The sequence below is a fragment of the Chrysemys picta genome, chromosome 2, assembly GCF_011386835.1.
Source record: "Chrysemys picta bellii isolate R12L10 chromosome 2, ASM1138683v2, whole genome shotgun sequence".
Taxonomy (NCBI): Eukaryota; Metazoa; Chordata; order Testudines; family Emydidae; genus Chrysemys; species Chrysemys picta.
Genome location: NC_088792.1, coordinates 249,654,341 through 249,682,275, shown reverse-complemented (window position 1 = coordinate 249,682,275; position 27,935 = coordinate 249,654,341). Strand labels below are relative to the sequence as shown.

Sequence of the window (27,935 nt, the reverse complement as noted above, 5' to 3'; positions counted from 1 at the left end):
ATTCACTCTGGGCCGCCCCGCGCACCGGGTGAAGGCGAAGGCCATGAGGCTGAGGATGGTGAAGCTCAGCAGGGTGATGGTGTGGGGCCGGTAGAAGAACTCCAGGGTGATGTCCTCCACCTGCTGCTCGTTGATCATGCGGAAGTGCAGTCGGTAGTTCACATCGTCCTTGCTCAGGGTCCGGCTCCCCACGCAGGACGCCATCTCCCCGCGCGGCGCCGCCCGGCCCGGCCGCCTGCTCCGCTCCGCTCGGCTCAGCGGCTGCTGCTGCTGGGGAGGCCGCCCGCGGGAGGGAGAAGCGCTCTCCCCGCCCGGGGGCCTGGGCGCGCGGGACCAAACGGGCGCTGGGACCAAGCCCGCCGAGGCGGGGGGGTTGGGGCGGAGAATTACTGCGCGGGGGGAGGGAGCGGCCGGGCCGCGCGGGGGGAGGGAAGACAGTATCAACCCGCACCCGCCGGCAGATGGTCTCGCCCGGGCAGGAAGCGCCTCTGCAGGACGTGAGGGAAGGGGGCGGGCGAGGCAGGGTAGCTGCGCGCAGACCTGCCGGGAGGGGGCGGGGCGAGGCGACAGGAGGAGCCAGTAGCGCGGCTCAAGGCCTCGCCGCCGCCTCAGGTGAGACCCTCCCCGCCGTGGTCACCCGGCCGGGGGCGCTGGGAATGGGGCAGGCTGCGGGCCCGTGGCCGGAGTCAGGGCCGGCGCTGTGCTGCGTCGGTTCCCTCAGCCTGTCACTTTAGGCCGCAGGGCTTCTACCAGCGGGGCCGCCTCACAGCCCCGCTTCCGTCCCTCCGCCGCCGCGCCGCAGGGCCTGTGTCTGGGGGGGAGGCTAACCGCGCTGAGGCACGGACCGGGCCTCCTGCCAGCCCAGCACCTCGGGGGGACAGGTTCAGAGCCGGGCTCCGGGCACGGACGCGCCAGGGAGGACAGAGGCAGCAACCCAGGCACGGTCTGAGCGTCCCTGCGCCCCCCAGTCCTAGGATGTCTTGGGTTTTAATTACTTGTATGAGGCCTGTTGTCTCACTTAAAAACAGTGACAATAGATATTTGTAAGGGGCTTTATGAGCTAGTGGTTGCATGTGATTCTGTAATACAAGACATTGTGAATTGTTTGATTCCTAGGCATGACACTTTACTTTGACTGGGGTTATGTTAGAGTCAGACCCTCCTGCTTTTTTCAGACCACTTTAAGCGCTGCATTATCTTTAGGTCTGATGGGTGCTCCTGCTTCATGTGTCCCGGGGAGCTGAGTGTCCTTGGCACGGTCCTAGCTCTGGGATCTGTCTGAGAGCAGGAGCACATAGTATAACTTTATCTTGGTATAACTTATGTCACTCAGGCATATGAATAAGCCACCCCTCTGAGTGACATGAGTCACACCTACTTAAGCACTGGTGTGGACTGCGCTACCTTGGCCGGAGAGCTTCTCCCCTTGACATAGCTGCATTGGGGGTGCACTGCGGTAAGCTCTCTACTGTAGCCATAGCCTCAGAGAGCAATGTACCTGTTGGGCTAGGGGGAGCTGCCTTGTCTTTCAAGATACAGTATTCATTGCATGCTCATAACCAGACTAAATGTGTTACTGTTATAATTAATTTATGTGTATTAGCATAACACCTAGGAGCTTTAGTCGTGGACCAGGACGTCCCTGTGCTATGTGCTTGTACAAACACGGAACCAAAGGACAGTCTGGCAGTGCCCCATCAAGAGACTTGACATTGTGCCCTGATTCTCTCTTTTTCATAAAGAGATTATTGAGAATTAACAAACTTAAGGGAAACAATTTCAGTTTGAGATTTTTAAATAATTTTTATTGTGTTCAATTATGTATTTTCTAGGACATCACATTTGTAAATTTACGAGGCAGTAGAATGACATTATATAGCACAGACCTACTTCTGCTTTAATTTTGACAAAGCTACTTCCTAAACTTTCATCCTAGTTTGTGTAACAGTGAGATGTATTGCTTTATTCCTGACAATTTTCTCCCTATAATTAAGTGCTCCTTTTCCTTAGCAGGGAACTGTATTTATGTAGAAGATGGCTTTTTGGGCTCGGCAGATAAGCATATGGTGCTCATCAGTGAAAACAAGTAATGTTGCTAATTCTATTCAGCGACTGAGAAAAACTCACAGAACATGGATGCAGTTGGATGAGCTTTCAGTTCTATCTTTGCTGTGCACTGATAATCGCTTTCTTCAGCGTGGATTGAAGACCTACCGACCTGTATCTTTGGGGAGCCGTTTACAGTCCACCAACTCAAGTAATGGACAAATTGTTTCTTCAGAAAGTAACTTACTTTCTCCAGTAAACCACTACCAGCAGCAAGCAGAAGTAATACCCAGCTCAGATACAAAAACATTATATGAGGGTAAGAAACTTTAAGAATTTTAATTTAACTTAAACTTGAAGTCCACCATGTCCCATCAGTTTGGTGTCGGCTCTTAGTCTCCAAGCGTTCTTGTCCAGTGCATCTAACAAGCTGACACCAACTTTCATGTCCTCCTTCAGCATCTCAAACCACCTTTTTCTAGGTATTCCTCATGTCCCACAGCTACAAGTTCATATATTCTCTAGCCAGCATATCCCACGTCTCGTCTCACATGACTCATTCATCTCAGTTGATACTTTCTCTGCTTTTCTGTGATGAGGGCTCATGCCATTTTATTGCGTAGCCTATCTTACTTAGCGTCTACCTAAGTCAGTGGTTCCCAAACTGGAGCTGGCACAATGTTACAGGGGGTTTGCCAGAAAAATGTCCTTAATGGCAGCCAGAGGATCTGGGGCATGGGAGGCAGCAGGTGGGACCCCGTTGTGGAGCAAACAACCTGAGCCCCGTGGAGCACTGAGCGGGCAGCGGAGGGGCCGGCAGCCCGAGCCCCACAGAGCGGGCAGCGGAGGGGCCGGCAGCCTGAGCCCAGCAGTCAGCGGGGGCCGGCAGCCCGAGCCCCGCAGAGCGCGGAGCCAGGCAGTGGGGGCCGGGAGCCAGCAGCCCAGACCCCAGCGCAGGGCTGCCAGCCTGAGCCATGTGGTGGGCAGGGCAGCAGCTGGGACCCCAGGCACTCAGGTGGCAGCTCAGACCCCTGTCCTTGGCAGACAGGGGAAGTTGGGCATCATGAAGGGCAGAATGAACAGGGGCCATGCTGTACATGGAGGGTGGTCCCTCGCGGGGCACCCCCTTTGGGATGGCCCTGGTGGCGGAAGAAAAGATGTTTGCGCACCAAACCACCCAGAACTATGTTGTAGTCAATGTAGCAGTGTTAAGGTGCCTCAGTAATTCAATACTAAGTCATTTTCTCTGGAGTGCTGTTTTGCTTCAGTGAGATGTGAGTGAATCTTCTCATTTTCTAGTTTGTTGGTTGTTAGCATCACACTGAGGAGATTTAAACTTAAATCCCTGGAAATATTCATTTTTAGGAGGGGGTTCACAAGATTTCACATTTTAATGAAAGGGGTTCACGGGTTGTTAAAGTTTGGGAACCACTGACCTAAGCATTCTCATTTTGGCAGCATGATGTAGGAACTTCTATTGTTCTGTACTGAAAATCCTGCTTTAAACTTTACTTTTGGCTGTTAACTCATTCAGTCCTGCTCATGCTGGCATATTTGGACAGTCTTTACAAGTTTCACTCAGTTTGAACCCCAGTATTAATACAGGGTTTCTGTAATATGAGACAAGTACTTGATCCAGAAACCATGTTGATTGCTTTTAAATCTAGTCAGAAGTTAATCTGCTTATCAGAATATCAGACTGGTGGTAAGGAGACATGAATTCTCTTTTCCACTGTGCCACAAACTCATTGTGTGACCTTGGGCAAGCCACTGAACCACTCTGTGCCGTCACCCCTAAATAAGGATAATAACCTCTGAAAAGGGCTTTTAATGTGTATGGAGAAAAATTGCTATGGAAGTACTAAGTATGAGAATTATACTTCATTCTTATAATAGCATTTACCTGCAACTGTGAAATAAGGTATTAGAGATTGTTTTAACCCTTTATATCACTCATAACAATGTATGTTAAATGATTAGTGTGTTAAAACAGTAGTTTAAACACACTAATCGTTTAAACTGTTTTAGATACTGCTTACAGGCCTTTCTTCCCCACAGCAGAGAGGTGGGCTATGAGCATAGTACCAGGAGCCAAGAAACTGAGTTTTAGTTTGGTTCTGGCAAAGACTCCTTTTTGTGTCCTTTGGCAAACCATTTTCTCCTTCTGCAAATGGGGAATGCTAGAAAAAGTGATTTTCCTAAACTGTGTTGACTTGTCTGGCCTACACTTGCAGCTAACCCCATGTACAACTGAGAAGGATTGGATCCTCCGTGACTGTAGTGCAAAGAGGGTGTAAATCTGGTTTAGATGAGTCGGCTTTCATCCAGAGTGTATCAAAGTAGAGATTCTGCAGTCAGAGGTGTAAATAGGTGGAAGTGTAGCAAGCTGTTTAGTGACCCATACGATGTGCAACTCACATATGTATTCTCGAGCAACATGTACCTTTTCTAGCATAGACCAGGACTTTGTGTTTTTAGACATTAATTAAGCCCTACAACCCCTCTGTGAGGTACTCCAACTTCCATGGAGTTTTGTCTGTTTATGCCAGGGCTGAATTGGTCCCAGAAGTGCAGATAGGTATATTAGGATGAAATGGAGAAAAGAGAAACTTCTGCTGAAAAATCATCTAAAACCCTATAACAGTGAGAGTTCTGTATAGACTGTGGAATAGAGGTGCTAGAGGCCATGTCTCAACTTTCAGGGCATTTAAAACTAGACTCTACAAAGTATGGGAAAATCTGAGGAACAATTCTGCAGTTACAGTGGCAGATGGACGATATAACTTATAACTCTACCTTTTATTCTGTCTAGCCACACTGGCTATGCACACTAGCTGGATGTTTATGCTAAAACTATCACTACTGAAAAATTGAAGTGTTGACACATAGAACCTTGTTAGAGAGACACACCATCCACTTCATAGCTCCTAAATAGATACAGTTTCAGGGACTCCACTAGTCCCGAATGTCCATGCCAGTTTTGTAGTTTTTCAGTTTTATTTTCTTTAAAAACTAACAAAAAAGAAGTTTCTCCCTTATTGTTGTGTGAAAGACCCACACAACTGGAGAAACTTTGAAACAGAGTATGTGAGAAATGCTGACAAGTGTACAAAATGGAAAAAAGTGTTTTTCTAACTCGTTTCAAGACAGACAACAAATTACTGTAACAAGAGTAGGTTTAAAAAAAAATCTGAAGTAAGAAGAAGGATTGTCTTGTGGTTAAGGCACTAGACCGGGAATCAGGATGTATAGGTTCAGTTCCCAACTCTGCTATAGACTTTGTGTGCAGTCTTGGGTAAGTCACTATTTCTGTATCTAAATTCCTGATCTGTTAAACAGAGATAACAGTAGTTCTGTACCTTACAGGGCTGTTGCAAAGAGGTGTGCTAATATTCTCCAGGCCCTTATAAATTTAAATGTCTCAATTGATGTGGCTTTTACAACTTCCCTTGTGTGACTTCTATATAATTCAATAGATCTCACTATTAGGAAGCTTTTTGGTGATGTTACTACAGCAGCATCAATCCAAGGACCTTAAGATACATTCCAACTATTAATTGTGCTTCACCGGCTAGAGATCTGATATTATCCATATTTGATGGGGAACTGAAGCAAAGATTGAGTGACTTGCCCATGTTGCACTGTAAAGTTCTGCTAATACTTACACACATGCTTATTTTTAAGCACATGATATTACCACTTGGATGCTTAAAGTTAAGCATGCAAAAAAGCTTTTGCGGGATTAGCAGGAAGTCCTGGCTGAGCTAGGGAAAGAATTGGTCCTTTGAGTTCATCACATTACAGCTAATTATGTTTCCTGTTGCCTGGTAATCAGAGTTGCCTCACAGAAGAAATACCTAAACAAGTAAAAGCAACAACATTAGTAAAATCATATTTTGAAAATACTTTAACTTCTAGTTCTTGAGACATACTGGGAAGGTACTGGAAATTCTGACAGTTTGTCAAGAAAATCTATTAACATTTCTCTTCTTAATGGATTCTAGTTTGGGAAGATACACCACCTTCATCTGCTTTGGAGGAGATCTCTGAAGAAGAAGCTGTGCAGATTGTCGCTGAGCCACCCCTTCCCCTTGGTTCTTTCACACTTAGAGATTATGTTGATCGTTCAGAAACTCTGAGCAAATTAGTGCTTTTGGGTAAGTGTAATGATGTTTAGGCAGATTATTTGTGCTTGGTGTGTTGAATAGTCCTTAGTTTATATTTTGATCTTACTGACTTAGCAGTAAACTTGCAAATCATAATTTTGTAGGTGTAGCAACGCACAATCCAAGGTAGAGGGGAGAGATGTAGGACAAATGAACACAAGTAGAGGCTGTTCATGTGGGTTACCAGCAATGTATGTTAGTTTGGGACAGAATCTGTGTTCCTCAGCTGTTGATCTAGCACAAGCTAGGAGCACTGAGAGGGCGTCACCTGCAGCTCCTGAGGGTAGGGAACACCTTGCTGTACTCTAGCAGCCTCCATCCCTCTGGGCTCACTGAAGAAACTGGCTGTGGAGAAGCTGCAACTTTTTCCTTCTTGGTAGGAAGGAAAGTTACCATCATGCAGGGCCCTAAAAGTGAGAAAAATTAAGAGAGGCAGGGTGGGAGAAATGGGGAAAATCGTGACTCTCTCAAAAAAAACCTCAAATTGAAAAAGAAAGATGCCTGAAGTCAAGGTGATCTCATCCTCCCTTCCCCTCCAACCTTCTTTAAGTGCAAGAAATGCATGGAATACAAAAATGACGTGTGGGAGGGGAGATCCAAAAAGATTTGGGACTTGTCTACACTATACCAGACAGTTGTAGATTTTAGTCCTCACTAATGTGCCGTGTGCTAATGGTCTGTGTAGGCCCTGCGGACTTGCACTAAAATTTCTCTAGTGTGTATTAACGTAGTACTGTTTGAAATGGGAGTCTGGTGGCACCTTAAAGACTAACAGATTTATTTGGGCATAAGCTTTCTGGGTTCTCTTCTGAATATACAAGCTATTGTGACCATAATATCTTGAGCAATCAAAATATTTTGTCTGTATGCACAAAAGTTGTATTCAAGACTTCATACAAGCAGTGTAGCATGTACTTACGTTTCTTATCTCTTCCTCATAATTCATTTAACTAAGCATTCAACTAAAGTAGTGTCTGTGATTTATTTGCTGTAGGAGTTGATTTGTCCAAAGTAGAAAAACGTCCAAATGCAGGCCAACTCCTACTGAGACTGGATTTTGAAAAAGATATAAGAAAAAGACTTCTGTTTCTTAAGGATGTGGGTGTAGAAGATAATCAGCTGGGGCCATTCCTGACCCAAAATCCATACATTCTTGCTGTAGACATGGAGGCGCTAGAGACAAGGTAGGTCTTTCATGAAACAAGCCCAAGATCCATTAATCCTATACCTGCTAACTATAATCACATAAACCCAATCCCTTCTACTTTGATTTACCCATCTATAAAATAGGTAAAATATTACAGTGGGATTTTGTTGGGTCTAACATGTAAATGCTTTAAAATCTCAAATGGGCTGGTGCTTGGAGTCAGGACCCTAAGTAAAAATCCACACACAATGCCTCCCTCCTCATCTAAAGCCACCCAATTTCCATGCACCTGTGCTACAAACCTGTTGGTTGTCCCATCTTTTCTGTGCCCCCACCATTCCCATCTCAAATTTCCTTCTGCCTCCCCACCTGTTCGGGGATCTACACCTACTGATGTCTGCCACTTCTACATGAACCAGGAAATAAGGCAGGAAGGAAGTTCAGCTTTCTAAACAGGGAGCAGAGAGATGCAGTTATAACTGAGGTTGTGCAGAAGACTGCTGGTGCCAGAGTCAGTCCAGACTATGGAGGGTAATCGGGACTATGGGAGCTAGGTGCGGGGCCCTTGGGAGTTGGAATCCTACAGTCTCATAGATCTAAGTCTGCCACTACTCAGAAAGGTAGAACAAAATTTCAAAAAAATGTATTAGACTGGGAACCCTACAACTGTGACATTTAGGTAGGTGGGAACATGTTTGAAATTATTCTGAGAATGAGAAACTGTAGTTAAGTCACAACAAAATTCTTCTACCTGGCTATTTTGCGGGAGTGAGTCTGACTAGCAGAGGACAGAAAACAAATGAAGAAGCTGGAAAGATTTGGGCTACTCGCATCCTTTTCCAGGAGCCTGATTTCTATGTCATGCCCACCTGCTAAGATGGCTTACTCAATTTTCTAGGCTGATATAGCTAAACCTAGCAGAATTGCAGTTTACGAGCTGCCCCCGGCCAGAGCCGGGTTGGGGAGAGCCATGCTGGCAGCCCCGGGGAGCCTGGGTCCCTCCACCTGCCCTGGGCGGAGAGCTCAAGCAGCCCCCGGACATGTCTGTGTCCCCCAGGTGCCCTGCCCAGGGCAGGTGGAGGGACCCAGGCTCCCCACAGTGCAACTTGGAGCCGCAGCCCGGCCACAGTAAGAGCTGGGCTGGCTGCTGTGGGGAGCCGCAGTGGACCCTCCACCCTGCCCGGGGTTGGGGGAGGGCTGAAAGCAGGCCCTGGCTGTGTTCCCGCCCGGCTGAGGGCAGGTGGAGGGTCCGTGACTCCGACGCGCCTCTTCCCGACCGGGCTCTAGCATGGGGGTGCCTTGGAGCCTCAGCCCAGCCACGGTAAGTAGAGCCCTGCAAATCTGTGGATGTCCGCAGATAATTTTTGCAGCTCGCGGATCGACTGCAGATACACATTTTTTGTATCCGCGCAGGGCTCTCTATTAATAGCCCTGCACATTTGCATGACAATGGCCCTGATGGTGGATTTCTCAACTCCAAATTGATTCCCGACTGACCGGTAGCAATCTGATGTTGCTAGTTTCCACAGTGCGATCGCCACTCACTTCTCCACTGTCAATGCAGCTCTCATTTTGGTTTTGCTGTACTGGAGGACTCGGGCAAGGTCAGCACACAGATCCAGGAATGTAGCCTTGCACATCTCAAAATTCTGCAGCCACTGCTTATCATCCCATGCCTTAATCACAATGTGATTCAACCAGACAGTGCTTGTTTCTCAGGTCCAGAAGCTGTGCGCCACCATCTGCAGCTGCTCAGTGAACACCATCAACAACCTTGAATTGGTTCTCGCTATGTCCCACAGCAATCTGTCCTCCAAGAAATCATCATGTTCCCTGCTGATTCAGCTCTTCTTGCAGCTCTGCAAATACTGGAGGATTGTGTGTCCTGTGCTTGCAGTGCTCATGACAAGAGTGCAGAACTGTGTAGGCTCCATGCTTCTGTTAGTGATGGTGGACAGTGAGGAGGGCCTCACATGTCTGTGGAATATTGAAAAAAGGCATGAAAATTATGATCAATGGTTCTCAACCAGGGGTCCAGGGCCCGCTGGGGGGCCGTGAGCACATTTCAGGGGGGCCGCCAAGCAGGGCCATTGTTAGACTTGCTGGGGTCCAGGGCAGAAAGCCAAAGCCCCATCGCTTGGGACTGAAGCCCACATGGGCTCTGAGTCCCACCACCCGGGGCTGAAGCTAAAGCCTGAGCAATGTAGCTTCGTCGGGGCCCCTGTGATGTGGCGCCCCAGGCAATTGCCCTGCTTGCTACCCCCTAACGCTGGCCCTGACTTTTATATGCAGAAAACCAGTTGTTGTGGCACAGGTGGGCCGTGGATTTTTTATAGCATGTTGGTGGGGGCCTCAGAAAGAAAAAGGTTGAGAACCCCTGATATAGCTGACATTGTGGGATGGAGACAGTTGCCCACTGGGAAGTTGACCCCTTGCTCCAGTCATCCTTGCACAGCTCATTTCTGCCCCACTATGTGTTGCCAAACTTTCCCAGAAGACAGTGCGCTGGACAGTGGTGGGTTGCACACTGGGATACCCACCAATGGTGCACCGCACTGCATCAATACAAGTACTCCCGATGAGTACGCATAGCGCCGATGCAAGGAGCGAAGTATGCACAAGCGACATACTAAGTGCTTTGGTTTTATGCTGATGTAACTTGCCTTAACCAAAGTTTATAGTGTAGACGTGGCCTTAATTTTCTTTACCCAATTTATGCAGTTTGTTTACTGTGGTGAGGCAGTTACTGAATGCTGAAATAACTAGTTCGTTTCACTTTCTGGCCAAGTTCACTACCCCAGTGCTAAGTTTGTGCTAGTACTGCAGTAGAATGGGCTTTTTTTTTTTTTTTATTTAGAAAGTTTCCCATTTTTTTAATTGGTATAGGAATCAACTTTTTACAAAACCTAACTTGGTTTTGCCTATGCCTGCCTGGCTTCTGCACATAACAGATCTGTCTATCCAATAGAGAAATTCCTGAAAGCTAGCATTTAGACTAGAAATGCTAACAAACCTGTAATTGCTGCACTCTTGCTAGCTGTCAAAAGATCAATACCCTTTTTCCCATGGAGCAGCAATATGTCTGTACAGAAAAGACACCTATATCACATTCAATATGAAACCAGTATTTACAGGTAGAGCTGTGCTGCAGTATGCTTACTTTGGAGGGTCTGCAGCTGCTTCTAATTTTCTCAAGATACTCTCTTTAGGATGATAAAGTCAACCTAGCTCAGGTGTGAAGTCAGACTTTCATTTTGGTGAATGTCCTGTAATGCCATCTGGCTTGCAAAGTTTACAAAAAAAAAAAGTACACTCCAATTCATTTTGAATATACTAAACATGTGATTTGAGTGAGTTTATCTTTTATTTAGCATTCATAAATGCTTTCATGGCACTTTAAAAATAAGTTTGTAGTGCAGAGGATATAGCAAGCTGTATGTTGAATTAATATGTAATGTATCCTTTGAATTAAAGAAGCAACATCACCTGTGCCTAAACACTTAAATACAGATGGACACAATATTGGTTACATCACTCTCTGGAATGTTTTATTGTTATGGATCCCATGCTGCCAGGAAACAAAACAAAAGTTTCAACAGATTTGGCATTTATGACTTGAGATAAACACTGTAAAAGTAAAAACATTCCATAATTCATAACAATTCTGACAGTTGCAAATCAGTGTCTGTAGTGCAGCTGCACCAGATATGTTTATTTTGAAATACTGTTAATGGTGACTTGAATCTTTAATATGCTTTATACAACTGCTGATCTGACAGGGTTGCCAACTCTCACAGGATTATCATGAGTCTTGTTCGTGTCTGTCTTAAAAGTCTCAGCTCTTAGTGTCAGGTGACCACATGAAAATGTCAGCTGTACTTTTAAAATTTGTTTTTAAAGTAAGTTTCTGGCTCTCATGGTTTTGCAGAAAAGCTTGAAACCATAAAACCTAATGACTCGCCAAAGAGAAAGCAAAGAAAAAGAACTCCACAATCCTTTGACTTACATTGTGAAATTTTAAAAACCATTGTGTGTTTTTTAGAATGTTTGGGATTGGCAATTTTGAGCATATGATATATTTAAACCGGTCTTGAACAATCCATTCATTGGGGTAAATAGGAGACTTCCTCTGAAAATGGGAGACATCTGCCATTAGTTTCGGCAGAAGTCTAGGTTTCATTGCAAGGAATAATGTATCTAGCAAATTTTAAGTGGAAGAAGTGCAGCAGAGTAAAATTGTGATAGGAAAATTTTCTTTTTAGAACCCTATTGGCAACAAACTGACAAGAATTAGGTCAATTTCACTTTGTTGCTTGGGTTGGGGACCCCCCAGGTTACAACACTGTGAAATTTCAGATGTAAATATCTGAAACTGTGAAATTGACTAATTTTAAAATTGACCGAAATGGACTGCATTTTGTAGGGCCCTACATATAGTATTTAAATAGAATTCCATTTTCACTGACTTCAGCAGATGGAGAGTAAATAAACCTGTCTTAAACATAAAAATGTTACTCATAGACTTTAAGGTCAGAAGGTACCATCATGATAATCTAGTCTGACCTCCTGCACATTGCAGACCACAGAACGTCACCCGCCCACTCCTATAATAGACCCCCTAACCTCTGACTGACTTACTGAAGTTTTCAAATAATGATGTAAAGACTTCAAGTTTCAGAGAATCCACCATTTACATTAGTTTAAACCTGCAAGTGACCTGTGTCCCATGCTGCAGAGGAAGGTGACACCTCTCCCCTCCCCAGTCAGACTGGCAATGCTGCAGAAGAAGGCGAAAGCCCCCTCCCCAACGGTCTTTGCCAATCTGACCCGAGGGAAAATTCTTTCCCAACCCCAAATATGGTGGTCAATTAGACCTTTTAGAGCATGTGGGCAAGACCCCCCCCCCCCCCCCCCCCCAGCAAGACAGCTGGCAAAGAATTATTTATAGTAACTCAGAGCCCTCCCCATCTAGTGTCCCATCACCAGATGATGGAGATATTTACTGCTAGCAGTTGCAGGTCAGCTACGTGCCATTGTATGTAGGCAGTCTCATCATACCATCCCCTCCATAAATGTATCAAGCTCAGTCTTGAAGCCAGTTAGGTTTTTTGTCCCCACTGCTCCCCTTGAAAGGCTGTTGATCAACTGTTTCTGTGTCCTGGCAACCAGATATTTTATAACTTAATCTTGGGGCCAATGACCAAAAGTAGAGATCTATTATAACAAAAATAACTTCTACAAATCTAAAAATGCTTAATTTACTTTTTTGTGGAAGGTTTCTCCATACATGGCATTGTATGGTATTTCTACTTCTGTGATATTGGCATAATAGGACTGTGCAAGGGAGGATGGTATTGAGGTCCTTAAGTTTGACTAAAGCAATGAAAATGTATTTCATTAAAATAAACAGAAGGCAATGTATATTGTCATAGCCACATGCCCTGATGTGTATAAGTGCGTTCTTAATCTGTGAGACAGGCTGGTACTTAAGCAGATAACTATTTTAACCTGTATTTTAAGTACAGCTGGAAAGAATTAAAATCTGTCTTCAGTATTGACATTTTGCTCTCATATTTTGCTTGTAGTTAATTGGAAGGGATGGTATTTTGCTTTTATGATAACTGCAGACTTTCCCCCCCTAATTATTTCTGGCAGGGTTGTATGTTAATATTAAAACATGTCTGTTTGCCAGGTATCACTGAGGAATTTGAGCAACTAGTTGAATATATGGAGGCAATAAATGTTCACTGATTGTTTGCTCTTTCCTAGAGTGGCTTACCTAAAATCAAAAAAATTTGGTAAGGAAGCAGTTGCACGGATGGTCTCGAGAGCTCCGTTTTTACTGTCTTTTTCGGTGGAAAGATTGGATAATAGGTTGGGTTTCTTCCAAAAAGAACTTGGACTAAGTGTGCAAAAAGTAAGTAATATACCCCTACATACTTATGTATTTTGTTAGTGAAAGTAGGCTAGACTTGAAATATAGGTGCCCATAGATAACCTCAAAATACTTCTATAGTGTACGTGCAAGGTTATTGATTGTCATTCTCATGCTGTTGCTGAAGTCATGACTTTAACTCCCCCAGGTAGGTAGCTTGAATCTTTATCACTAAGGATCCCAAAATACTGCCTCTGAAGGCAGTATATCTGTGAACAGTGTCAAATGCGTATACAGCTTTATCATCTGATGCAGCATCAGAGGATTGATCCTACTGTTAAAACAATAAATAAAACAACTGACTTCATCTTTTTTTAAAATGCTGCAATATAATGAGGGCCTTAAGTACATCATATAGTATACAAATACCATACCAGCATAACCTCCTAACACTGTGCTTAGCCCAGAAACCTATTGGATGTACTCTGCATGGTTGCACAGGAGACCAGATTAGATGCATGGTCCCTTTCTTTATGGTCTTCAAGGCATTATCAGTCCATTCAGTCTTCTGAAGCATGTAGGAGTTGAGTTAATTACTTCATTCAACGGCTGCTCCTTAATTATCAGCCTCCAAAGGGTGTCCTCTGCTCTTTGGCTAGAAAGATAACTGGAATAGAGCCTTGAGAGTGGTGGGAAGGGGAAGAAAATCCAAATAGTACAAAACCACGATGATATGTGTCACACATGTCTCTGATTGGTGGTTAAATTCTTATTTGTCTCATGATAACAACATAGAAAAAGGATATGCTGCTAAAAGTCTTTAGGAGACTATGGTGGAGAAATAAAGTGTACCAGGTGATAAAGTCCATACAGCGACCAGCACCTTAATGTTTCAAAACTGACTGGGTATCTTAACAAAAGAACAACTCTTAAGAACTGTCGAAGAATATGGAGTTCAATATGCCTTTGTCCATAGGCCTATTTTAATCCCATCCTCCTGCTGTTTCGCCATACCTTTCAATCCCATTCTTTTTTGAATGGTGAAATTTGACTCCAGCTATTTATTAGTACCTTTCCTCTTATTTTTTCCTTTTTCTTCAGACTCTCTAATCCTGGTGCTGGAGATACAATGAATTTTCAAATGAAAGAATTAATTTCCTCAGACTAGAGTTGAAATTCAGGAGCATATGTGTGTAAAAATAAAAAAAAAGTTTGTGAATTTAAAATATGTATCTGATTTACATGGATGGATTTCTAACAGTTGTGGTTTCAATAACAATAATCTTTCCCATTTTTAAATTATAGACCCGGGATTTAGTAGTTCGTCTTCCAAGGCTACTGACTGGCAGTCTTGAGCCCATAAAAGAAAATTGGCAGGTAAACTTAAAAACCATCTCATAAGTCAATATATCGTATAGCTATGCTAATTAAAATACAGATTTAAAATTCCTTAGATGTAAATTCCACACAGGAGGTAATGTATTTATATGTACATCTAAAACCACTTTAAGGATCTTTCTAGTAAAACTGTTTTGGTCTTTAACATTCAGGTTTCAGAGCACATGTGCAATAGCACTTTGTTTTGGTTTTTTAAAATTTTGGACTTAGAGGATTCTCTGGGCGTAATTTACTCAGTTAAAAGTCCTGTTGACATGAACAGGTATCATTTTCTGAGTAAACAGTGAAAGATTGGGCCACTATCTTTTCTTAACCCAAGCTGGCAAAAAATATAGTAATTATCCCTGAGGATTTAGGAGCAAGAAATATGCAGCTGATTATCTTCTCTTGGTAGGAAGCTGAGCTGCCAAAAAGTGGATTTGACACCTATTATCTGATAGCAGATGGTCATTATTAACAATTGTTGGATAAATAACTTGCAATTCCATAAGGACTTCTTTCCCCTTTGAAAATGTAAGTTGTGTATTGCTTTAATTATTGTGCTGTCACACCAGCCAGGCCAACAGCATGATGTGCAGTAACTCAATTTGAGAAATCCTATTACCATATAATCCATAAATGAATAAAAATCTATTGTTTTGAGTTGGAATAGCTGCTCTGAAACTCCTGACCATTGGAAATCTGCCAATCTGGAAGGGGTGTGGTGAGGGAGGAGGTTTGGAAAGGAGCAGATTGTTTCAATTAATAGCACTTTCTTTTTAATGAACTTTGAATCCCCAATCCGTGCAAGTAATGTGTCGCAATGAATGTTTTTGAAAAGCCCAAGTTTGTGTCTGTCTGTCTAATGAAGTACATAGTGTTGCTGTCCTCAGCTTTGTGGATGGGAAGAAACAGTTCTGATTAGTCACTAATTAAATCTAGTAATACTGTGGAAATAAATCCCCTGAAGGCTAGATAATTCAGGGACTGCAAGTGAGATAGTCTTTAATCTTGCAGACTTGATTACAGTCTATAAGTACCTATATATGCAGCAAATATTTAATAATGGGCTCTTCAGTCTAACAGAAAGAGGTATAACACAATCCAGTGGCTGGAAGATGAAGCTAGACAAATTCAGACTGGAAATAATGTGTACATTTTTAATGGTGATAGTAATTAACCATTGGAACAATTTAGCAAGAGTTGTGGTGGATTTTCCATCACTGACCATTTTTAAATCAAGATGGGATATTTTTCTGAGAGAAGTATCGGGTTAATCTGTATCCACAAAAACAAAAAGGAGTCCGGTGGCCCTTAAAGACTAACAGATTTATTTGGGCATAAGCTTTCATGGGTAAAAAAACCCTCACTTCTTCAGATGCATGGAGAGTCACTTCATCTGAAGAAGTGAGGTTTTTTACCCATGAAAGCTTATGCCCAAATAAATCTGTTAGTCTTTAAGGTGCCACCGGACTCCTTGTTTGTTTTTCTGAGAGAGAGATTCTGGGAATTATTTTGGGGAAGTTCTGTGGTCTGTGTTATACAGAAGTTCAAACTAGAGGATCACAGAGGTCCCTTCTGGCTTTAGAATCTATGAAACTTTAGATCAGTAGTTCAAATCCAGCCTAGGTTGGTAGTGGACAAGAGTTGTTTCCGTCGGACAATTGTTAGATGGTCTGATGGTTCTCAGGGCACCCGGGACTGAAAGTCCTCCTGCCTCTGCCATGAGGGTGTCTTGTCTGTGCCTAGCTGGGTATTAGCTCCTTAACACTACCAGCCTTTCAGCCACCCAAGTACTCTTCTCTGGGCTATACTAGCCCTGTTTTTTGCCTTGCAGATTTGGTGCATCTGAGTTGCACAGTCTGAAGCATTCCCCTGTGGTATCCAGCCCATGACACTAGTTAATCACAGAAATGCCAGGTCCTCTGCCCCAAAAGGAGCAGTGTATCCCCATTTACTAGTTTTACCTTAAATCACCACTCCTGTATAAACACAACTTTAGTAAAACAGAAGGTTTATTTAAGAAAGGAGAAAGTCTACTAAAAACAAGATGAAGTGATGGAAACAAAAGGTTACAATACAATACAAAACAAAATCAAAGAAACCCTTGGTCTGCACTTAATAGTAGTTACTTTTCCTGTCTAATAAAGTAGTTTTTCTCCCAAAAAAGTTCAGTCTGTTGCAGAGCTGGCTGGCTTCACAGGATTGAGGAGCATCCAGTTTTTCATGAGAACACCCCCACTTCTTAAGTTGTCTCCTCAGTAAGGGCTTGTCTACAGTGCTACAGCGGCTCAGCTGCACCACTATAGCACTTTAGTGAAGATGCTACTCAGCTGACAGGAGAGTTTCTCCCATCGGCATAATTAATCCACCTCCCTGAGAGACAGTAGCTTCTCCCGTCGACATAGCACTGTCCACATGGTCGGGGGGTGGGGGATAATCCTAGACTTTAAGATCAGAAGGGATCATCATGATAATCTAGTCTGACCTCCTTCACATTGCAGGCCACAGAACCTCACCCACCCATGTCTGTAATAGACCCCTAACCTCTAGCTGAATTATTGAAGTCCTCAAATCATTATTTAAAGACTTAAAGTTACAGAGAATCCACCATTTACACTAGTTTAAACCTGCAAGTGACCTGTGTCCCATGCTGCGGAGGAAGGTGACACCACTCCATTCCCCCCAGTCAGATTGGCAGGATTTTAGGTGGGAAGGCTGTGACAGATACAGAGGCAGCAGTGGTAATCAACCAAGCAATGGAAGAGACAATGAAGATGACCGGATGTGGAAGCTCCAGGATGAACACGATCCTGGAGCGGATACCTGAAAAGACCTTTGTTTGTATGAAGTGCCACCTGGTAGAGCTGATGGAAAAGAAGATCTGAAGTTTGGAGATGCAGGTGGAAACTATGGTTGAGTTTCGAAGAGGATTCGAGCAGATGATGGAGGGAAGGCAAGAGCAGGCTGAAGGGAAAAGTCAAGACTTGCAGATGAAGCTGGACTGAAGAACTGTAAGGGGAGATTACTGGGTGAGAAAAGTGGCCAGAGGAAGCATGTGACTACAAGAACCAGGCAAAGGAAAAGACCAGCTAGTGAAGGAGAAATAGAGCTCAGGAACAGGTTTGCGGAGTTGGTGAATGAAGAAGGGGCATGACAGGCAGTAACTGAAAGTGGGAGGGCAAGGAAGAAGAGAAGAGTGGCTAGTCCTATAAGAAGAGGGGAAGAGTCAATGGAGATACCCAGAGTTCAGAGCCCCAGGAAGGATACAGGATGACTTGCAGAAGATTGTAAGGGAGAATAAAAGACAAGAGGACTTGCATCCAAAAAGAACAGGAGGAAGGCTGGAGAATCACTCTATCAGCAGGAAATGGAGGTCTATGTGATTGTTCTTCTTAGCAGGGAGTCCCCAGACCCAGGCCTGTCACCAGAGCTGATCTAGAGAACAGAAGGGTGTACTGTATGCCAGGAGCTAAGATATGGGATGTAGAGGATCCTAATGGGAGCAGGAAAGGATCCACTGATTGTCTTTCATGTGGGAACAAATGATGCAGTTAAATGCTTGCTGGAACGTATCAAGGGAGACTCTGCCAGGCTGGGGAAGACGCTTAAGAAATGGAGGCTCAGGTGATCTTCAGTGACATTCTACCTGTCCCTAGAGGAGAATGAAGATGAGACAAGATTATAATGATCAACTGATGGCTCAGGTAGTGGTAATAGAAGGAGGGCTTTGGGATGTTTGACCGTTGGGAGGCATTCATGGACAGAGGACAGTTCTCATGGGGTGGACTCCACCTGAGTAGTGAGGGAAATAAACTTCTGGGATGGATGTTGGCAAAACTGATTACAAGAGCTTTAAACTAGAAACTCAGGGGAGATAGTTGGGGTATGCTCATGTAATCTCCACAGCTGATTTTAACATTGAGAAGGAGGAAAATCAAGAAAGGATACAACAATGGATAAAGGAACAGCAGTGGGTAGGAGAATGGACATTAAAAGAAAAAATAGTGCCAATACCAATGAAGCTACCAGTCAGGTAGGCAATACTGGCAATAGATTTGTGTACCCAGTTGGGTGAGGAATGTCGGTGAAGCTAAGCAGCGACAATAAAAAGATGTTCCTACAGTAATGCCAGGAGCCTGGGTAACAAAATGGAGGAACTAGAACTATTAGTGCAGGAAGTGAAACCAGATATATAGGGATAACAAACATGGTGGAATAGTAGTCATGAGTGGAGTACTGGTATTGAAGGGTATGTGCTGTTTAGGAAAGAGAAATAAAGACACAGGTGGTGGAGTAGCATTGTATATTAATGATGAGATTTACTGTAAAAAAAATTAGAAGCGAGGGAATGGATAAGACAGAGGGCATGTCTACACTTGCCATTTAAAGCGGAAAAAGTCCCTTTTTTGCACAAAACCCATGGGAGCGTCTACACTTGCCAATGACTTTTTGCAGTAAAACTCAGACTTTTCATCGCAAAAAGAAAACCACCTCCACGAGAGGTGTACAGCTCTTACCAGTGATGCTTTTGTGGTGATGTGCAAGTGAAGACACGTTCTTCCTGTTTACACAGCTTTTAGCCTCCAGAGGATATCCCACAGTGCCTAGATGACCACTCTGGCCAGCAGCTCTGCTGCCAGGTAAACAGACATCCACCCCTCCAACCTGCATGAGCAAGCATCTCAAACGGGTGATTAAAAGAAAGCAGAAAGCCTACAAGGAATGGAAGATGGGATGGATCAGCAAGGAAAGCTACCTCTTGGAGGTCAGAAAGTGTAGGGATAAAGTGAGAACTGACAAAAACCAAGCAGAGTTGGACCTTCCAAAGGGAATTATAACCAATAATAAAAAGTTTTATAGCCATATAAATAAAATGAAAAGGAAAGAAGTGGGACCGCTAAACATTGAGGATGGTGTGTGAGATTAAAAATAATCTAGGCATGGCCGAACACCAAATCAAATATTTTGCCTTTGTTTTTAATAAGGCTAATGAAGATCTTAGCGGCAGCGGCAGGGTGGCTAATGGAAACGAGGATATGGATGTAGAAATTACTACGTCTGAGGTGGAAGTCAAACTCAAACAGTTTATTGGGACTAAATCAGGGAGCCCAGAAAATCTCCATCCAAGAATATTAAAGGGAGTTAGGTTGGTATAACTACATTGCTCAGAGTGTGGATAAACAAAAAAATCCACACACCTGAGCAATGTAGTTATACCAATATAAGTCTGTAGGGTAGACCCAGCCTTGGAATTCTGCTTCTGGGCAAGTGGAGGTGGTTATATTGTGCAGGGATAGTATTTCTGGAGGTAAGTCTGACTATTTCCCTCTATTTTCGTTCACCCCTTATCACCCAACCAATAACCTTCTCAGGCTATCAGAAGAAATATTGTTTCTTGTGTTTCCTTTGGTTTGTTGTCCCTTGTGTCATCAACCACTAATCAGGATGGAGGTGGAGGCATAAAAGGATGACTGTTAATGAAATTGTGGGTCATAGGCCTGGGATGGCAGACATAGTTAATACAAGTATCAGAGGGGTAGCCGTGTTAGTCTGAATCTGTAAAAAGCAACAGAGGGTCCACCTAACTGTTAGTCTTAAAGGTGCCACAGGACCCTCTGTTGCTTTTTATAGTTAATACAATAACTCCTCGATTAACGTTGTAGTTATGTTCCTGAAAAATGCGACTTTAAGCGAAACAATGTTAAGTGAATCCAATTTCCCCATATGAATTAATGTAAATAGGTTAGGTTCCAGGGAAATTTTTTCCACCAGACAAAAGACTACACACACTTTAAGTTTTAAACAAACAATTTAATACTGTATGCAACAATGATGATTGTGAAGCTTGGTTGAGGTGGAAGTAAGAGGGTGGGATATTTCCCAGGGAATGCCTTACTGCTAAATGATGAATTAGCACTAGGCTGAGTCCTCAAGGGTTAACACATTGTTCATGTAGCCTCACGCTCTACAAGACTGCACAAATGGGGGGAGGGGAGACAGCATGACAGACACAGCTACACCCTGTGTGTGTGTGTGTGTGTGTGAGAGAGAGAGAGATGCGCATTGCCCCTTTAAGTACGCTGACCCCACTCTAAGTACATTGCCTTTTTAAGTAGATCAGCAAGTTGAGACAGCAGCTGCTGCCAGCAAGCTCCCTCCCATCCTGAGCCCTGTTGTGTCCCCTCTCCTGCTCTGTGGAGATGGGGTAAGTGGTGGGCAGGAGCAGGGGGGAAGGGGACACCCTGACGATTAGCACCCCTCTTCTCCCCTCTCCCTCCTTGCACAGCAAGCAGGAGGCTCCTGGAAACAGCTCCAAGGCAGAGGGCAAGAGCAGCATATGGCAGTGGGGGGAGGGACAGCTAAACTGCCTGACAATTGATAGCCTGCTGGGCAGCTGCCGCACAGGGAACTTAGGGGAGCAGGGAGCTGATGGGAAGGGGGGGGGGGGGACTGCCAGTCCATCCTGGTTCTAAGCCCCGACCAGTCGTCTGCAATGGGCTGTGCTTTCTGCAAGCAGTGAACAAAGCAGGCGGCTGCCAAACAATGTTATAAGGGAGCATTGCGCAACTTTAAACGAGCATGTTCTCTAATTGATCAGCAACGAAACAGTGTTAACTGGGACGACTTTAAGTGAGGAGGTACTGTACAATTAAAAAAAACCTGAGAATGTAAGTATGAATACAGTTAAATCACTTGGGATGTTCACTTGGCGCTACAACAGACCTACTGTGTGACCTTGGGCAAATCTTTTGATCTCTGTGCTTAGTTTCCTCATCTGTGAAATGGGATAACAACTTTCCTACCTGACCTGAGATAAGATTAAATTTATTTTTTTGTAAAGTGCTTTGAGATCCTCAGTTTGATTGTGCTGTAGTATGAAAGTGCAAAAGTTTTATTATTCAGCAACCTACCAGATCACGTGTGTTTATATCCTTTTTGTTGAACACCATCAGTGTTCATGGTGGTTCTATAACATAAAGCAACTCAGTTTCTGTCCCTAAGCAGTTTACAGTCTAAACATGGTGGTCGCGATAGTTTAGATACCCACAGCTAGATGACCAGTGATTGCGATATCTTAGTAGTACAGATAACTTTTTTTTTTTTAAATATAACAAGTTTCAGTGATGTGTTAAGAAAAATCAAATTATCGTAGCTGATTTATTATTTCTTTTTTCAGGTGTGCCAGGTTGAACTTGGTTTTCGACGTAATGAAATTCAGCATATTGTATCGCAAATCCCCAAGATTTTAACTGCAAACAAAAGGAAGCTAACAGAGACTTTTGACTACCTGCACAATGTAATGGGCATTCCCCACCACATCCTTACTAAATTCCCTCAAGTAAGAGATTTAAGAATTGTAGGTTAAAGTGTAATTGCCGTCAAAACAAGCAGGTTGATTTCCTTCACTGAGCTAGCACTGAGGGCAAAATTATACAACCGCCAGAATCCACATGGATTCTTCAAGTGATCTCTGGCAGCAAAAAGTAGTTTGGGGCTTTGCTTAAATTTGAACAATTTTTATCAGTAATAATTCACTCATGATTAGTTCAGTGGAGCAACAGGAAGTTGTGCTAAATATTTCAGTTTGGGAGCTCATTTAGTACTTTTTTCTTCCTTGGTCCAGTGAACATAATAATCTTGTTTTCTATGGTTATGACAGTGGTGACCTCTACTGGGTGATTTACAATATAGATAAGTGCCTGCTATACTGAACACTGTTGTTGGAGCCTTCATCATCTGCACCTCCGATACTCAGACTGAGGCTAGGTCTACACTATGGAGGGGGGGAGTTGACCTAACATACGCAACTTCAGCTACGTGAATAGCGTAGCTGAAGTTGTGTATTTTAGGTCGACTTACCTGGCTGTGAGGACGGCGGCGAGTTGACCGCTGCCACGCCGCTGTCGACTCCGCTTCCACCTCTTGCCGCAGTGGATTTCCGGAGTCAACGGCGGAGCCATCGGGGATCGATTTTTATCGCATCTTCACTAGACGCGATAAGTCGATCCCCAATAGATCGAATGCTACCCGCCGATCCGGTGGGTACTGAAGACGTGCCCTGAGGCTTGGGAACTGCAAGTGGTTCTTTAATGTCTCCCCTTTGCAGCACATGATACTAAAACACTGTGATTTAATTATTAACCAATCAGGATGCTTTCACTATATTATTATTGTGGAATACTTGGTCATTTTGTTGTGAGAATAATATATACATATAAAAATAGTAAATGAAACAATGAGTTCACACTACTGTGGTTCTTTTGGGTAATGTTAATCGCTAATTTGGCTCCTGAACCACTGAGTTCTGAGTACCACTGGACCTAAGGTTTTCATGGGAAATAGGAAGGACACTGGAGAAAGTTCAATCTAAATTATTGGAAAATCCAATCCAAAAAATCCAAACCCTCTTCATCAGGTATTTAACTAGTTCTAAAAATGCAGTTCTCGCAAAGACTTCTTTCAGATTTGCTCTGTTTCTAAGTTAAGTATTTTAGCTGGCAGAAGTTTAATATAATTAAATAGCTTGAATGTAATTTCTTGTATTGCCTTTAGAATGTATATGGCAAGCAACAAAATGTCTTCACACATCAGTGTACTTCTTTGACTTCTTAAAATCTTTACTGAGGTGTATTGCACAAATAATTGAGTTCCTGATTAACTTTTTTTCTACTGCCTTACATTTTCTTTCATCCTAAAAATAAACAGTATATTTCGGGTTTACTTTACCCACTGCTGAAATGCAGTCATCTCTGAGTGGAACATGGCAACTTTTTACAAGAAAAACGTGCAATTTAAACCTGCAAAGGGCAGTTTAAGAAGGAATTAAATGATTGTAGCCATGACACTGAGTCTAACATTCTAAATCTTGAAGTAAAAGCCATGGGATGGCTAATCTTAAGAAGTCAAGACCAAACAAAAAGGTAAACTAACAGACTGTTGGGGAGGATTCTTCTCTGTGTCTCTCCCTCCATCCAGGATCTTGATGACCATTTTTTCCCCCCAAGATAAAATGACAAAATCTCGTGTGACCTCCCATTACTGCCTGTATCTCCACTCTTCCCTCTCAACATTCACTTCCAGCATTTATAATAGTGTTAAATGTAAAAAAGTGTTTTTAATTTATAAGGGGGGGTCACACTTGGCTTGCTGTGTGAAAGAGGTCACCAATAGAAAAGTTTGAGACCCACTGCTCTAACACTAAGTCCAATGGCCTCAGTGTTTATCTCCATATTCATCTTCCTGCCTTTGGTACTATTCACATCATCCCTTAGGTTCATGACTCCATCTCTCTCGGTTCTTCTCCTAACTACATGTTTAGCCATTCTTTCTGCGTACATTTTGAAGGCTTTTTGTCTGTTGTGAATCCCTGAAAGCTCAGTTCTTTGACACATCAACTTTTCCGCCTGTGCTCTATCCTTGGTGGGGCCCATGCACTCACTGTTAACTATTGCCTTTATGCTGATGATTCACAAATATAAACTGTCTCCAGCAGCTGAGTCTCATCTTTGTCTCTCTAACATCTCATTTTAGATAATGGATCATCACCATTTCAAGCCTCATGCAAAACCGAACACACAAACTTTCTTACCAAGCCCTCTCAGCTACCTCTTTTCCACAACAATTGATGCCACCATCCTCCCTGCCACCTAGGATTATAACTAAGGCTAAGATTTTGTCACCGATATTTTTAGTAAAAGTCATGGACAATAATGAAAAATTCACAGAAGCCTGTGACCTGTCCTTGACTTTTACTAAAAATACCCATGACAAAATGGGTAGCCTAGGGGGGAGGGCCTGGCCTCTCTTCCTCCTCCTCCTCTCCCCACCCCACCCCCCCCAGCAGCCGGGAGCTCTGGGGTTCCCTCTTGCCGCCTGTGGTGGCCGAGAGCTCGGTGGATCACCCCTGCCACCCATGGTGCATGGGAGCAGTGTGGATCCCCCCTGCCGCCCGGGGTGGCTGTGAGCAGCAGGGATTCCTCCTGTTGCTGGGTCCCCCTTGCCGCCCGCAGCAGCTGGTAGTGGCGTATCCCTCCTGCCACCCTGGTGGCCAGGAGCTGCAGTGCTCCCCCTGTCACCTGCGGTAGCTGCGGGGCTCGCCCACAGCTCCCTGCCTCCGCAGGCGGCAGGGGACCCTGCAGCTCCCAGCTGGCGCTAGCTGAAGTCACGGAGGTCTTTGTAAGTCACAGATTCTGTGACCGCTGAGACTAAATTGCAGCCTTAATTATAATTGGGCTTATCTTTGATGCTTCCCTCCCCCCCCCCCCCCAACAACATATAGGCCATGTGCAAAAATCTGCTCCTTCTGTCCTGATGACCAGATTATTTGTCCACACCCTAATTAGCTCCTGGTTGGACTACTACAGTCTCCTTCTCTCAGATCTATTTAGCACGCACTTTTAGTCCATCCAAAATCCCTTTTTTCACTCATTGCTTCCACTACTTCATCCCCCTCTTAAGACGCTTCACAGCCTCACCATTGTGCTGCACATAATATTTAAGTGTCATGTCTTTACTTTTAAGGCCTTTCATCATTCATCCATGATACTCTCTAGGGAGGAAGATGGCAACCTTCATGTGGTCCTACCCGTGCTTCAGCATGATTAGAGCCATCAACATGGCGACCGAACACCATTGACAGCCTTGTGGTCCGAAAAGCAACTCAAGTGACAATCTTCAGTGAAATGGCCCTTTTCAGGGCAAACATTGAAACATTGGCTTATATCTCTGTTTTCCAACTCAGTGTAGAAGGGGCCTCTCTCCACTGCAACATCTGATTACCTGACCAAGCTACTATGCAAACAGAAGACTGATGTCTTCACTTATCCAATGACAAAAAAGCATTGCAATGCCATATGAAAGAAGATAGATCGATCTCTAACCTGGTTTCTCTTTGTGTCTTCTCTGCCCTCCCCATTCTGCCAATATCATCAGCTTTCATGCCTCTTGTTCTCTCACATCTCCTTTCCTTCTTTCATGCTACCCCTTATGCTGGGAACGGCCTCCCCAAATCTTTCACCAAGCCCCTCCTTTGCCTCATTCAGATTTCTCCTAAAAATTCTCTATTTGTCATCTTGTTTATGAGAAGTGAGGGGAGAAAAAAATGACATTTTTATTAACCATTAAAATAGTCTTAATTGTCACACTCTTCCTTCTTATTCCCTTATTGTCTGTTTCTGATCCCCACTTAGTGCCATGTCCTATTTAGATGGTAAGTTTTTGGGGGGCAGGAACATAGGCACTGCCATACCAGAACAGACTAGTGACCATCTAGTCCAGTATCATAGAATATCAGGGTTGGAAGGGACCTCAGGAGGTCATTTAGTCCAACCGCCTGCTCAAAGCAGGACCAATCCCCAGACAGATTTTTGCCCCAGATCCCTAAATGGCCCACTCAAGGATTGAACTCACAATCCTGGGTTTAGCAGGCCAATGCTTAAACCACTGAGCTATCTCTCCCCACTCCTGTCTCCAAGAGTGGCCAGAGTAAGAATACCATACCAATACCAGCCTCTTCAGAGGAAAGTGGAAGAAGCCCTGCAGTCAGCAGTTCTGGATAATCTGCCCCCAGGTAGTTTCTTTACTCCCCTTAAAGAAGTTGAGTGATGCTCTGAAGCATGAGGAATTATATTCCTCCCAAAACTCTTGAGTTTGTTTTTTAATCCGTACTGCTATAACTCTGGATACCTTATCCATATAAATGCCCAATCCCTATTTGAATCCTATCGACCGCTTGGCCTCAGTGTTATTTTGTGAAAATGAGTTCCACAAGCTAATTGTGTACTGTATGAAATAAACTACCTTTTATCAGTTTCGTATAGCCGATTGGTTCTGCATTATAAAAGGTGACTAGCTGTACCTAATCTACCACCACTCTACCATTCATTATTTTGTACTGGATCATGTCCTCGTCCCCTCTTATTTGTCTCTTTTCTAAGATACAATTCTAGTCTGAATCTCTTTTCACATGGAAGCTTCTGTTTGCCTGCAATCATTCTTGTTGCTTATCTCTGAACCCCCATTTGTGCTATCACCTTTTTTTAAATAAGGTGACTGACTAGAACTGAACACAGTATTCCAGGTTAGAAAGTACCATTGATTTATGGGTTAGCATATACAGGGGATGCTGCTTAATAGCAAACCCAATGTTAATAATTTTCAGTTAATGGGAGCTGATTCCATCCCATTACCTTTAATATTAATGGGATTTGGATATTGGTAATAGGCATGTTGCTTACTATTTTTTTATTTAATTGATTGATTGGAATAAGGGCCCCATCCATAGGCAAGTTTGCAGGGCTGCAGCCAGGGAAGGAAATCCTAGGGCTGTGCGGTACCTCTTCCTGCGCTCTCCAGGGTGCATCCTGACCTGGCACTAAAGTCCCAGGCTTAGCACATCAAAGAGCTTCCTTCTCTGGTGGCAGCCCCCTGCCTTCACAGGAGTTAACAGTCTGGGGCGCTTGCATCCCTGCCCACTGGGGAAGCCCCTGCAGGAGTCCTGGCGCTGCAGACTGGGAAGGGAGGTTGTGGGTAGGGCAAGGGAGGTTACAGTCCAAATGTCGGGGTTTTCCATGGGGAGTGAAGGCACTGGGAGTCCATGGGGAGGCATGGTACCTCTCCATGTGCTCTCTGGGCTTCATCCTGCATGCACCAGCTGCAGACAGGCTTGCAGTGCTGCAGGCAGGGAAGGCATGTCCCAATGCTTTCTTCCCTGGCTGCAGCTCTGCAAACCTACCTTCTACTTATTGGCAACTTCCAGATAATGACAACATTTTGCTGAGAACCAAGCAGTTGCTAATAAATGGAATCCACTGTGTGAAGTTACTTTCTAGAGATTCATCATCACTTATTGATTCTTTGTTTAATTCCAACAGTGCTAATTTAAAAATAAAATCGAGTGTAATGTAGGATCTGGCTCATATACTTAATGAGGAATGGTTTCGAAAAATGAAGGGGGAAGATGCAAAACTTTCATTTTTATTCAGAACTTTTTAGTTGCAAAACTTTTAGTTTTAGATGTACTTATAGAGCCTGAAGCTTATAAAACTCAACCTTTTCTTTTGTTTCCTAGGTTTTCAATTCAAAGCTATTACGAGTCAAAGAAAGACATATGTTTCTTACATTCTTGGGAAGAGCACAGTATGACCCAGCACAGCCCAGCTACATCTCTCTGGACAAACTAGTATCCATGCCCGATGAGGTGTTTTGTACAGAGGTTGCCAAGGCCTCAGTAAAGGACTTTGAAAAATTCTTAAAAACACTTTAATTAGTAACACATGTAAAAAGAGAGAGAATGTTATGAAATAAATGTGTTTTACAAAAA

At 43.7% G+C, this 27,935-nt stretch overlaps 2 protein-coding genes across 8 annotated transcripts in view; one reads left to right on the top strand and one right to left on the bottom strand.

Moving 5' to 3' along the window:
* The window catches only part of PTDSS1 (phosphatidylserine synthase 1), a 51,522-nt gene extending 51,183 nt beyond the window's left edge, over positions 1–339 (bottom strand). The window contains exon 1 of one of the 2 annotated variants that reach the window (XM_005291618.5): positions 26–339. In XM_005291618.5, coding sequence (XP_005291675.1) covers positions 26–204 — 179 coding nt within the window. In that variant the 5' untranslated portion in view covers positions 205–339. The remainder of the gene's footprint in view (positions 1–25) is intronic. The other variant, XM_024105272.3, reaches the window with a different exon arrangement.
* Positions 14–27,935, top strand: MTERF3 (mitochondrial transcription termination factor 3). 6 transcript variants are annotated; one of them, XM_005291621.5, is made up of 8 exons: positions 14–153; positions 2,011–2,365; positions 6,051–6,203; positions 7,207–7,396; positions 13,129–13,276; positions 14,540–14,611; positions 21,792–21,953; positions 27,684–27,935. In XM_005291621.5, the coding sequence occupies exons 2-8, from the start codon at positions 2,035–2,037 to the stop codon at positions 27,876–27,878; spliced, it is 1,251 nt and encodes a 416-aa protein (XP_005291678.2). In that variant the 5' UTR covers positions 14–153; positions 2,011–2,034; the 3' UTR covers positions 27,879–27,935. The 6 variants fall into 6 exon arrangements, with proteins under 6 accessions (XP_005291678.2, XP_023961042.2, XP_008166566.2 ...); XM_024105274.3 differs by having other exon boundaries at positions 30–153; positions 2,014–2,365; XM_008168344.4 differs by lacking the exon at positions 14–153 and adding an exon at positions 470–612.

Coding starts and splice junctions, on each gene's coding strand:
- MTERF3 (XM_005291621.5), top strand. CDS start 2,035: ATGGCTTTTTGGGCTCGGCAGATAAGCATATGGTGCTCATCAGTGAAA. Junction 6,204..7,206: donor GAGCAAATTAGTGCTTTTGG/GTAAGTGTAATG, acceptor TATTTGCTGTAG/GAGTTGATTTGTCCAAAGTA. Junction 21,954..27,683: donor TCCTTACTAAATTCCCTCAA/GTAAGAGATTTA, acceptor TTTGTTTCCTAG/GTTTTCAATTCAAAGCTATT.